The 13,385-nt window shown below is 48.0% G+C and overlaps 1 protein-coding gene across 1 annotated transcript in view; it reads left to right on the top strand.

Annotated features, from left to right (window-relative positions):
* CCDC57 (coiled-coil domain containing 57) overlaps positions 1–13,385 on the top strand; it is a 112,173-nt gene that overhangs the window by 35,038 nt on the left and 63,750 nt on the right. Inside the window, exons 8-12 of the mRNA XM_055575433.1 lie at positions 2,300–2,458; positions 4,801–4,963; positions 5,364–5,498; positions 9,081–9,303; positions 9,930–10,079. Coding sequence (XP_055431408.1) covers positions 2,300–2,458; positions 4,801–4,963; positions 5,364–5,498; positions 9,081–9,303; positions 9,930–10,079 — 830 coding nt within the window. The remainder of the gene's footprint in view (positions 1–2,299; positions 2,459–4,800; positions 4,964–5,363; positions 5,499–9,080; positions 9,304–9,929; positions 10,080–13,385) is intronic.

Genomic DNA, 13,385 nt, shown 5'->3' with positions numbered 1-13,385 from the left:
CTCAGAACAGACATCCTGCTTGATGCGTGGGGCCCAGGCAGTCGACTTCCCAGGGCTGTCAGCTGCTTCCCTTTCCTTGGGCCTTGGAGCAGAGTTGCCAGTGAGTAGGTAGAGGGGAAGGAGTGCTTTGGAATTCCAGGGCAGGCTAGGCATCTCATGTCCTTTTGTCTTTTAGTGACACACAGAACAGAGAAGAACCTCTCATTTTCCTCTGTCATGTCACTCAAGGCTCCGGGGCTAAGTGCGTGGTGGGACACAGCCAGGGTGAAGTCCGGATCCCATGAGCACCCTGCCTGCCTATACATACTGCCCCATGTGGTCTTGGCTCTAGGTTGGCTCATGGGGTGGGAGGCAGCTTTGTTACAGGCTCTTGGGCCCCCTGATAGCTCAGTTGGTAAAGAATCCACCTGCAATGCCGGAGACTCCAGTTCGATTCCTGGGTCGGGAAGATCCCGTGGAAAAGGGATGGGCTACCCACTCCAGTTTTCTGGGCTGGAGAATTCCATGGACTGAATAGCACATGGGGTTGCAAAGAGTTGGACACGGCTGAGTGACTTTCACTTCACCTGGGCCCCCACATGCGACTTTTATCACCCCAACAACTACATGGGACCAGAACAGGCACTGCCCCAGCGAAGGGGTACTGGGTGGACCTGGAGAGGAACTGCTGCAGCCCCGGTTCTGACACCAGCACTGTGTCTGAGCTGGACGTGTTCTCAAGTTTCCAATGTTTTGCAGCCCCCTGTGTTACTAGGATGAGCTGGGTTTTTTTAGGTAAGAGGTCAGTATGAATCTGGATGTACTAGAAGTAATTTGTTTAAATCATACTAAGAAAAATGACTTTTTCCAATAGCTAAGAATAACACTGGAAATCGCACACTTGAAAGGTCTTAATCCTTTGAGAATGTGACACTTTTATTATATACTGTATCTAGGCAGTTTCAAAGAGGGTGCCTTTTCCTAAGTTAGTAATAGAGCTGAAGAATCCTAATGCTTTACCGAGCAGCATGGCTTTCCTCTGGGCTGTGGGGTTTTGTACATTTCCCCATACTCATTCCCCTTCTTCATTCCCACCTTGGTCTCTAAAGGGTTTTCCTAAATGAGCTTCACTGCAGTCCTTTATGAACAGAGAACTCTGCTACTCAGAGTGTTGACAATCCTGGCTTGACCAGGACTGAGGTTGTGGGACCCCCCACACCAGCCTCTGCCCACTGCAGTGGGCTTTGCCTGTGAGCAGAAAGCCCTACCCAGCCACCACATGTCTGTGCCAGGCATGCGAGGGCACTGGGATGCCCAAGAGAGTGGAGAGCACAGGGCTCCTCAGGCAGGGACTCATAGGCTTGGGGGTCACAGGGCCAGGGTAGGAAGAGCAGAGCAGAACCATCTCGTTCCTATGAGGTTGGCTGAGCCCTTTGCCAAGGGCATTTTAACCAGCACACCAGCCTCAATATTGAGGCCTGTTTAAGCTGAAATGTTGAAAGAAGTTTCCCATGAGGGCAGCTGCTCCTTTCTCCTTCCTGTTTCTGCCCCTGTTTGGATGGAGCTTTTCTAAGTCTCAAGGCAACTGCAGTCAGGACTTTGCTCTAAGACCTTGTAGACTGATGGCCATTTGCCTTCCCGTGGCTTGTCTACCTCTGTGCCGCAGTCCATGGCCCACCCATGGGCCTGTGGCTCTGGGCAGTGGCCAGTGCATGACCATAGTATTTACCCCACAGCATACTGAATGCAGCTTAGGAGGGAAACAGGCCAGAGCCGCAAATAGGGTGACTACCCTGCAAGCTTTGCATGGTTAATACCATAGCTACTCTAGTCAATATCTCTAGATGTTTTTCTCAAGTTTTGCTTCTTGGGAGATTTATCAAATTTGTCAAGATTCTACCAATGAATGTAGAACCTTATCTTACTATTCAGTTTGGAGATACGTGTTAAAAGTCTCTATGTGGAGGGACTGTGCTAGGCATGGCAAGGGGTGCCCAGGTGTGTCAGATGGTGCAGTCTCAGGATCTCTGGCTCCAAGAGACATGTCCTGGCCCCTACTTCCTCACACACTTGGTGTTGGCTTGGCGTGCTACAGGTGTTAGTCAGTGCCTGGGCCGGTGGGAGGGATGGGTAGATATTTCTTCTTGCGTAGGACTACTTCTTAATCTAGGCAGGGAAGTCTGTGCCCTGATATGTGTAGAAGAGACCTTGATCTGCAGCATTTCCTCTGAGGACTCTGTGTGTGTGTGTGTGTGTGTTGTAAAAGAGAGCTTGGGTGAGAACCACGCCCACATTCACGTCGCTTCCCTTCTTGATTTAGACTTCGGAAAGATGCATCAGCTCTCAAGTCTAGCTGGGATGCCCAGATTGCTCAGCTATCTAAGGAGATGATCTCCAAAGACCTTCAGGTTCAGTCACTGCAGGAAGAGGAGATGAAGCTGAAGGCACAGCTGACCAGATGCCAGCAGGATATTGGAAGGTATGTGTGATGGAGGAAGGGGGCGAAGATGGGGGCGGCAGGGCGGGTGGTCAGAGGCAGTCTTTCCCACAGAGCACAGTTCCCAGTCTGCACCAGGGCTGTAAAAGGGTGTGTGCTATTTCGTCCCATATCAGGAATCATCTCTGAGTTCTGATTTGTTCTAGTGTCTTGGTGTCTTTTCCTATCAGCCAGAATAAAGACTTGAGTAAAGGTAGTATTCTCTCTCCTAAGGAATCATTGAACTATAGTAAATGTACCCATTTTAACTGTACAGTTGATGAATCTTGACAAACACACACTTAAGGATGTGGTACAACCACCAGTGCCGCCATCATGTGAAACCCGCCCAGCGCCCAGAGTCTCCTCCCTCCCTGGCACCCTGTGGACTGCTCTCTGCCACTGTGGGCTTCTCCTGTTCTGGAATTTCATCTGCGTAAAAGAGTTTATACTCTTTTGTGTCTGGTTTCTTTGGATATTTATTTGAATTTTCAGATTTTCTATTTTGTGCACGTGTCACTTGGTAATTTGTGTCTTTCAGTGAGTTTGTTCATTTCATCTAATTGTTGACTTGACTGACATGAAATTGTTTATAGTATTTCTTTACTGTCTCTCTAATATGTGTAAAGTCTGTAACAAGGTCCTCTCCCCTTCTTGATACTGATGATACGTATTTTCTCTTTTCTTCTCATGAGTCTAGCTAGAGATTTATCCATTTTACAGATCCTTCCAAACAGCCAGCATTTGGTTTCTTTGACTTTTTTCAATGGTTTTTCTGTTTTCAATTTCAATATCTATTCTTATCCTTATTATTGTCTGTCTTCTGTTTTCTTTGCTTTAATCTAATGTTCTTTTGCTAGCTTCTGAGACTTTGCCCACAAGGCCTCATCTGCTGGAAAGACTGGTGAGGGTTTTTTTTCGGGGGGTTGCTATTTTTATTTATTTATTTGGCTACACCGGGTCCTAGATGCAGCGTGCAGGATCTTCAGTTGCGGCATGTGGAATCTAGTTCCCTGAGCAGGGATCGAACCCAGGCACCCTGCCTTGGGAGCAAGGAGTCTTAGCCACATGAACCATTAAGGAAGTCCTAAGGCTGGTGAAGTTTTTATTTCACACATTTTACTTTTCATTAATCTCCTCACTGTGTGTGTGGTTGCTTTTAATCTCTGAACATATTTACAGGAGCTGCTTTACGTATTTTCCTGCCACCTCTGTTGAGAGTCTGTTTCTGTGGCACAGAGGCCAGTATCCTGCTTCCTTGCACATGTCACAGCTGTCCATGGCTGTCAGATATGTGGCCACTGTGTCAGCAGGCCTCTAGGTTGGTCATCTTCCTTTCACAGGCCCCTGCTGCTCAGCTGTAGGTAGTTAATTGGTTAATTAGTTAGTCCCGCTGAGCAGCTCAGAGAAGGCAATGGCACCCCACTCCAGTACTCTTGCCTGGAAAACCCCATGGATGGAGGAGCCTGGTAGGCTGCAGTCCATGGGTTCACTAAGAGTTGGACACGACTGAAGTGACTTAGCAGCAGCAGCAGCGGCAGAGCAGCTTGATCGTTTAAGGGTTGCTTTAAATCTTTGTTATAGTGGCTCTAGGGTCTCTTTGTGACTCAGTGGTAGAGAATCCACCTGCCAATGCAGAAGACACGGAGATCTGGTCCTCCAGTCAGATCCTTGGACGAGGAAATGGCAGCCCACTCCAGGATTCTTGCCTGGAGAATACCATAATCCCATGGACAGAGGAGCCTGGCAGGCTGCTGTCCACGGGGCCACAGCGAGTCAGGCATGACTGAGCACCACATGCATGTAAGATCTCTCCACGAGGGCCAGTCTAGCCCTGTTGCCACATGCACCCCAGGGTCTCCACTGGGCTCCCTGGACATCCTCTGATGATTCCTAAGGACACTGTGCTGACTGGCAGAGCCTACCAGTTCCTCCTACTTTCGTGGTTCTTTCCTTCTTCCATTCTGATCTCTCCCAACCCCCAGAAGATGGACACTGAGTTATGTTTGACCTTTCAGCTTATTGTTGACCCTCCAGCTCTGTGTGCTCTGCTAGGAACCCTCCTGCACTTCTCTAGTGCGGCTGTTTTCTTGTTTGTCTGAGTTTGCTGGCTTTCTTCCTGTCTCTTACTGAGTTTGACCTCATCTCCTACGGTGCTGAGTTTCTCAGGACTGGGGGGCCTGGCCGCCTGCTCCCCTCTGAACCTGGGCCTGTGTGAAGGTGTCGGCTGAGCCCGTGAACATGGCTGGCCAGGGGGCCCAGGAGGGACGCCTCCCATCTCAGCTACATCACAGCCTAAAGGAACCTCAGGACAATGTTAATGTTGGCACTTTTTACCCCCGCAGGTACAAACAGCAGCTGTCTCTAGCAGTAGAGAGGGAGCGGAGCCTGGAGCGTGACAAGGTGCAGCTAGAGCTGGACTGGCAGCGCCGCTGCGAAGGTGTCGAGCGGGAGCAGTACCAGCAGGCCGAGGACTTGATTCAGGGCCTGACAGCAGCCAGAGACCAGGTCTGCACTCCCCTGGGCTGTCTGACTTCTTTCTGCAGAAGGAAGGGCTGGGAATGTCCGCTGCAGCATGGAGCCGGCTTGGGCCCTCACCAAGTTATCCTTTGCACTTGAAAGCACTTGGCCTCACTGAGCAGTGTGGTTTATAACAGCAGGACTCGCAGTGAGTCCCTGCCCGCAGCCTTTCTCTAATGGCCAGGCAGCTGCCTGTGGAGCTGGATGCATAGGTGGTCCCAGCATTTGCTGTGCTCCTCTGGCTCTGACGGCCACATATTTCCTGGGGTTTCTCACCCTCGTGCCTGCTCTCTGCTTCCCAGCAGGGTAGGGAGCTGGTCTGGACCTTGAAAGTGGCACCACTCCCTTCTGATCCTCCCAAGATGAACTGAGTCTGTGTTTTCCCCAGGTTGTTGCCAAGCTCCAGGAGACGGAGCGACGACTGTGTGACCGAGAGGTGGTGCTGAAGGCTGTGACCCGAGAGAGAGACCAGGCCCTGCAGGCTCTGCGGACACGTGGGCTGCTCCCTGAGGAGGAGGCTCAGGTGAGGGGCCGCCCTCCTCCTGAGTCTTCCTTGCAGCTCTTCCTCCCTGGCCCCATGGAGATATCTGTTCCCCCGGCCAGAGGGAAAACACGTCAAATAGAATCAGCACTGGAGGTAGATTTTTTCAGCCATGTTTCTTTTAAGATGACTGTTCACACAAGGTGAGACCAAGGCTCAACCAGCTAATGGGAATCTGCACTCAGTCTTCTGTCTTTAGTATCTGAAATATCAAAAAAGCCTCAAAATCAGATACTGTACCATGGCAGACGGTAACACAGAGAACCAAAAGGTTAGAGCTTTATCCCAAAACACACTTCTTCACATGTGGTAACTGAGCCATTCAATATGTGACGATGGCCGTTCCTCTCAAAAGGCACAGACTCCCATGCTGCTGTGTGCCAGCCAGAGCCTGACACTGACCGTGGGACGACCCCAGGTTGAATGGTGGCCTCGAAAGACGTATTCTTGTCCGGGTGCCTCAGGATGCAACCTTCCTTGGAAATAGGGTCTTTATGGATGTGATTAGTTAAGATGGATTAATTAAGGTCACATGAGCGCATCCCAGCAGGACATACTAGGCCTGATGCCCTAGGGGTCAAGCTCCAGAAGGTGTGTCTGTTAACAGACCTCTGGGAAGCTTCACACTCAGCCAGTGGTCAGGCTTGGGAGCACTGGTGTTCCCAGGAGGAAAGGAGGGGCCAGCCCTAGTCTCCAGGGTCACCTATGGTCCTGGGGACTCATCGCTGGTGGTTTTTGCATGGGTGCCTTCTCTAGGGCATAGAAAGAAAACAAATGCCTCTTTTTTGTTGTTGTTTTTATTAATGAGCCTCCCTACGCAAATTTTTCTTTTTGTATTTTACTGCTAGGCTGGCAATTACAAGAAGACATTTGTCTCCAAGTACCGGCTCAGCCGGTCAGGGAGGCCTGTCAGTGGCTTGTTGCCTTGTTAAGTGAACAGGAACCTTAGAAATGGCCTGGGGTCAGAAACAAGTGCCGCGTGTTCCGTACAGGGGGCCCTGGAGGCAAGATGAGGGGGCGTGGCAGAGCAGCACCTCAGACACCGGTGAAGGTGAGCTGGCCTGGTGGTCTTAACACAGAGATGTGGCTTCCTTACCAAGCAGGGACCCAGGGTGGTGGAGGATGCTGTGCAAGTTTCGGTTGACCCAGAGGAATGAAGTCTTGACTCCTCCAGATAATAGCAAAACACCTCTGTTCCCCCTTCAGGGCCTTGATACTGTGACCAGGTTAAAGATGTGACCACCTGGTAAAGCAGCAGATGTCGGCTGGCAGGCGGCAGTTGGTGCTGAGTTCTATAGAGGTGGGCCCTTGGCAAACGAAGTAGGGGCAGCAGGGGATCTGTCACGCACTGAAGCCGAGACAGAGGCTGCTCAGGGAGGAAGACGTGGTGCTTCCTGGGACGCGCTGAGCCCACCACAGATTGCACTGCACAGACAGGCAGCCTCTTGGCTGTGGCCACAGCTTCCTCTTTGCTCGGCACTAGTTTCGATGATGGCGCCTTGGCAGGGCTGGAGTGATCACCCCACAGAGACCAAGGCAGCACCGCCAGGCAGGCTGCTAGGGCAAACACAGCCACAGCCACAGGGACAGAAGATTCACTTTGGGAGTGGGCTGCACTGCAACTTTGAGGTGGATCCTGTTGTTCAGGACAAGGAAGCTGAGGCCCTAAGAGGGGTGGTCCCTTCCCCACAGGTGGCAGAGGGAGAATGTGAGCAGTGCCAGCCAGGTGCACAGCCCTGACCACTCTGCTGTCTGCCTGAGCGGGAGCATCCTAAGGCTCTGCCGCAGAGAAGGTGGCGAATGGCCCAGTGGGCACAGAGAGGGAGGTTGGATGTTTGCAGGAGGAGCAGTGGGGCCAGAGCGGTGGCTGGAAGGAGGCAGGCAGGTGCATAGCGGAGCCAGAGGTGGCTTGAAAAGCTGGGTACTAGCGGTAACAGAAGAAATAGCTTCACTTTGGAAACAAAAGTCATACATACCACTGCAGGAATTTTACAGTTCTAGTTCACCATAGTGCTCTCCAGAATAAAGCTGGCCCAGTGTTCACCCCAGCTCAACTCCATGGCCGGACCTCTCGGCATGGTATCTTAGTGGGAAGTCTTCTAGGTTTCACTGGTTCTTTTGAGAAGTTGGTAGTTTCTTTTATTTGTCCTTCTGCAGAAAGGTAATGTGCCTTTTTTCCTCTGGTGGTTTTTAAGAGATTTCCTTCATCACTGTTTTTAAGTAGTTTGACCATGATGTGCTCTTTGGTGTGACTATCTTTGTGTTTATCTTGCTTTGGGTTTGTTGAACTTCTTGGATCTGTGGACTTAGGTTTTCATCAAATTTGACATTTTTTTGCCAACACGTTCTGAATCCTTTTCCATCCCCTCATTGATCGGGTTAGTGTATGTCTGCTTCACAGTGTTCTGCAGTCCCTAGGGCTCTGCTGTTACTTGTTCTTTTGCCTTTCACTCTGTTCTTGAGTTTGGATACTTTCTGCTGCTCTGTGTTTGTGTTGACTTAACCTTTCCTCCTGTAGTATCTTATCTGCTCTTAATCCCATCCTATCCAGTGAACTTTTCCTTCAGACAATGTATTTTTCATCTCTGTAGATGCTATTTTGTTCTTTTTGATATCTTCTATTTCTGTTTTTTCATATTTTTCTTTAAATCCTGGAGTATATTCATGCGTACTGCTTTAAAGTCCTTGACTGTCACTCAGCATGATGTTTTCATGTTCCATCCATGTGGTAGTGTGTGTCAGAACGGCATTCCTTTTATGGCTATATAATATTTCATCGTGTTAACTTTTGTCTATCCATCATCTGTTGGTGGACACTTGGATGTTTCCATTTTGGCTACTGTGATTAATGCTCCAAACATGTCTGCAGGTTTCTGTGTGGATCTGTGTTTTCACTTCTCTCAGGTCTGTACCCAAGAGTGGACTTGCTGGGTTACATAATAGCTCTGTGCTTACTTTGTTGAGGAACAGCCAGATTGTTTTCCACAGCGGCCGCACCATGTTATACTTGCATTTACAAACCACCGAGTACTTTTCCCTTGTACAAGGGCTCCATTTTCTCCACATCCTCACCAACACTTGTTATTGTCCATCTTTTTTGATATTTATTTATTTTACGTGGCTGCACTTGGTCTTAGTTGCACCATGTGGGATCTAGTTCCCTGACCAGGGATCGCACCCAGGCCTGCTCCATCAGCAGCACAGTCTTAGCCACCAGACCCCCAGGGAAGTCTCTCTCTCTCTCTCTCTTTTTTTTTTTTTAAATAACTGCCCCTCTCACGGATGAATGATGGGTTTTTGACTAAAAAGGAAGAGTCCCCAAATCTCTCAATAAAAATTATCTTTGAAAAACAGTGGTCTTGTCTTTATGAAACATAAAAGAAAAAGCATTTTCATAGTTCTGTCAGCATTACCCACTTCCAGGACAGAGGAGGGGCAGCAGGGACGGGGGCCTGGAGGATGCTGACAGACACAGACACAGCCAGCCTCAGACGCACAAGGGAATCACTGGTTCTTGGCTCTAACCATTTTCTTTTCCTTTTTTTTTTTTCCTGTATTTGACAGAGGCCTCTAAGCTATCAAGGAGAAGAAATCAATAAAAGTTTTCCATCTAGTGAGATCCAGCAGCTAAAAGAGCAGAACACAAGTTTGCGAAATGTTATTGCACAAATGAGGAAAGAAATGGAAGCTCTAAGTGACCAAATTCTTCCTTCTGCCCGGTTAGGAGGGGAGACCTCACAAACAAACCAGCCTGACCCAAAGGCAGCAGCAGATTCTGCGGTTCCTGGTGAGCAAGGGGAAGAGGGAAGACGAAGAGTCTTCTCTACTGGGTCTGTAAATAGGCTTCACTTGGAGTCTTAAAAATGAGCATCCCCATTATAGATTATGTCAAAGTATGACAGCTGCTTTCCCTCCAAGAGAAAGGATCTTAAGTCATATTTTTTATGTACAATAAAAACTTTGTATTGGTTCGTGGAGGGAAAAAGGGAAGGATACACATGTGACACATCTAAAAATCAGAGACAGACTTGGACCAAGGGCTAGTTGGCACTGCGCTCTCCTGGAGTAGGCAGCGGGCCTGGGGACCAGGCCTTTCCTCCGGGGAGCGTCCCGAGCCACAAAGGCGGCCCGCCTCCTACTGTTCAGGGCAGGGACTCAGGATGGTGAGTGGAGGGGCGGCACCTCTGGCAGCTGTGCTCAGGATGGGATCGTCAAGTCTGCATCAAGGATCACAAGACCGAGGGCTCCTGATCGTGGGGCCCACTCGGAGAGCACGGCGAGCTGGTCTGTGGAGGGGAGACACACAGACAGCATGGGACAGTCTTGAGGGCTGGACAGGGGAGGGCGCGGGCGGTAGATAAAGGGTGAGAGTGTAAACGCCTCTGCCTGTGTGTTTACTGTGTTTTTTGGAAGGTTACGTTCTGGCCCTTGAAGCAGAAATGCAAAATCTAAAGCATAAATTTAAAACACTGGAGGAACAACTAGATGTGTTAGATCCTTCGAAGGCATCCTTGTCCTGTGCTTGCGCTCAACCCAGTGTCCTGGCCTCCACAGATACCACCGGTGAGAGTCCTCGTCTCGTGTGCTGTGCTCTGTCTAATGACTTCCCAGTAACACAGCCCAAGGAGATGTTACAAAGGTGCCACCCCAGGAGCCCCACCTCCTCCTGCCGAGCCAGCCACTCTCCTGGCTCCTCACCCTATGGCTGAATTTTCATATAAGTGGAATTACAAGTGTGTATTCTTGTCTGACTTCTTTTGAGCAGCAGTATGTTTTGGTTGATGGTCAGACCAGACTGTTCACATCATTTCCTCCCCCATTAGTAGCTTTTGAACTGTGGTGTTGGAGAAGACTCTTGAGAGTCCCTTGGACTGCAAGGAGATCCAACCAGTCCATTCTAAAGGAGATCAGTCCTGGGTGTTCATTGGAAGGACTGATGCTGAAGCTGAAACTCCAATACTTTGGCCACCTCATGCGAAGAGTTGACTCATTGGAAAAGACCCTGATGCTGGGAGGGATTGGGGGCAGGAGGAGAAGGGGACGACAGAGGATGAGATGGCTGGATGGCATCACCGACTCAATGGACGTGAGTTTGAACTCGGGAGTTGGTGATGGACAGGGAGGCCTGGCGTGCTGAGGTTCATAGGGTCACCAAGAGTCGGACACGACTGAGCGACTGAAAACTGAACTAGCAGCTGAGAGAGCCATTGCTCCGGTTCCTGCCAGCACTGCACAGTGAGCCATCTCCTGTGCAGTATGTCCTTGTATCTTACTTTATACATAATGGTTTGTACTTCTAAATTCTCTACCATTATCTCACCCCTCCCTGCTTCCCTTTCCCCACATTAAGCGTTAGTTTATTCTCTGTGTCTGTGAGTCTGTTTCTTTTTCGTTATATTCACTACTTGTATTTTTTAGATTTCACACATAGACATTATACTGTGTTTATCTTTCTCTGACTTATTTCACTTAGCATAATGCCCTTCCGGTTCATCCATGTTGTTGCAAATGGCCAAATTTCATTCTGTGATCAAGGAGTCAAGAATATGCAATGGGGAAAAGAAAGTCTCTTCATAAGTGGTGCTGGGAAGACTGGACAGCTAGCTTCATGTAAAATAGCAAAATTAGAACATTCTCTAACACCACATATAAAAATAAACTCAAAATGGATTAAAGACCAGAAATGTGAGGCCAGAAATCATAAAACTCCTAGAATAAAACTTATAGGCAGAACCCTCTGCATAAACCTTAGCAGTATTTTTTTGGATCCATTTCCTAAGGCAACAGAAATTCATAGTGTTTAAGACAAACTTATTCATCAGTCTCTTCCTCTACGGTTGGTCCAGCTTTACAGGCTTGTTCTGGTCTCCACTTCCATTTCTCTTAACTTCCTTTTCCAACGAGAAACCTGACTCCTTGTCCTCCGTACGTTACTTCTTCCATCCAGTTCTTGGGTGTGAGCACCCTCCCTTGAACGGACAGAGGCCTTTTCCCACATAGAGGTCCCACCCTTTGACCCAGGCCCACCCTGGCTCTGACAGCAGAGCCAGGCTGCCCTCCATCCTGATTCCCTCTCCAGCTGGGTTGCAGCTCTCAGGCAGATCAGCCCCACAGGGTAACTTCCAGCTGCCCATCTGCTGATTTATGGGCTTGATTGTTCAGGAAGGAGAGGAAAGGGCAGGCAGGACACTCTGCCTACATAGTTGGTCATCTTGTCCCAGGTAGTGGAAGTCTTACTTTTGGCTTTTCCAGTGCTGATATCTTTTACTTTTTTTTCCTTGTATTATTTCCCCTGATTGAACTCTTTATTATGATGTTGATCATAGCTGACTTTCTTCCCGATCCCAGAGAAGAATTTTCAACACTTTACTTTTAAGTTTAATCGTCACTTTTTTGTATCAGATTAAGGAAATTTCTTCCTATTCCTATTGTAATACAAATCTGTGTTTTTTGTCATGATTCTGCCTCCACTGGGTCACTTGAACATTTTTTTGTGTTCTATTTTAATCTGGTTTTTCGGTCGGTCTCTTTAGGTACTTTTTCTAGTGTTTTCCCCAGGAATTACAGTATACTTACTTATCACGGTCAACTAGTGCCAGCACTTTGCAATTTCAAGTGGAATGTGGGGATCTTAGCACCAGTCAGGCCTCAACACCCCATTTCTTGTTGCAAATACCACCCCTCTGTACATCGAGAACCACATCAGACAGGATTCTCATTTTTGCTTTCAACTGCCAAACATAATTTTAAAAACTCAGGAGGAGAGGAATGGTCCATTCTTTCCTTGAATCCTTATCCTTTCTGTGACTCTTTCTTGATTCTAGGTTCCTTCTGTCTGAAGCACTTGTTTCAGCAGATCCTTTTCAGCAAGGCTGCTGGTGACAGCCTCACAAGGTTTTTCTACATCCGAGACGTCTTTGTTTCACCTTCATCCCTGAAGAGTATACTCACTGGTATAAAATTATGAGTTTACAGTTCTTTATTTTCAGCACTTAAACCATTTTCTTCTGGGGAGAAATCAGATGATTGTTTCTGATGAGAAGTCTATTGCCTTTGAATCATTTCTCTCTGCCTGCTTTCAAAGTTTGTCTTTAGTTTCAGAAATCTGATTATGATGGTCTGGACATAGATTTCCTTGGCTTATCCTTTTGGCATTGAAACGGAACCAAATTTGAGAAGTTTTCAACCATTACTTCTTCAAGTATTTTTTTAGCTCCACACTGTCCTTCCTTTTTGGACTCCAGTGGCAAGAGTATTAGAACTTTTGTTTTTCTCCCCTGGGTCACTGAGACTCTGTCTGTCTGTTTCCAATCTGTTTTCTCTATTGTTCAAATTGGAAATTTTCTGTTTTTTTCTTCAAGTTCACCAATTCGTTCTTCTGTTGAGCCCATCCAGTGAGATTTTTATTATGGTTTCAGTTCTAAAATTTATATTAAAAAAAATTTTTTTTTCATACCTTTGCTGAAACTTCCAAAATACAGTTTTGAGACTGTATTATATTGCCTGTTGGAATTGCTTTAATCTGTCTTCTTGATAGGTCTTTTATCATCCAAGGTACAATTTTCCTTGTTGTTGGTATAACGAGTGATTTTGGATTCTGTCATGGATGTTTTGAGTATTGTGTCATCCTCTATTACACATTGTTTTGTGTTTTCTCAGCATCTGCTGCTGCTGCTGCTGCTAAGTCGCTTCAGTTGTGTCCGACTCTGTGCGACCCCATAGACGGCAGCCCACGAGGTTCCCCCGTCCCTGGGATTCTCCAGGCAAGAACACTGGAGTGGGTTGCCATTGCCTTCTCCAGTGCATCTAATACTGGCTTATTCTGTCCTGTCTTCTACCTTGTTTGCTTTTTTCCTCATTTTTGAAATG

This window comes from Bubalus kerabau, chromosome 4, assembly GCF_029407905.1.
Source record: "Bubalus kerabau isolate K-KA32 ecotype Philippines breed swamp buffalo chromosome 4, PCC_UOA_SB_1v2, whole genome shotgun sequence".
Taxonomy (NCBI): Eukaryota; Metazoa; Chordata; class Mammalia; order Artiodactyla; family Bovidae; genus Bubalus; species Bubalus kerabau.
Note: the sequence above shows the minus strand (reverse complement) of the source record. Positions and strands in the feature narration are given on the sequence as shown.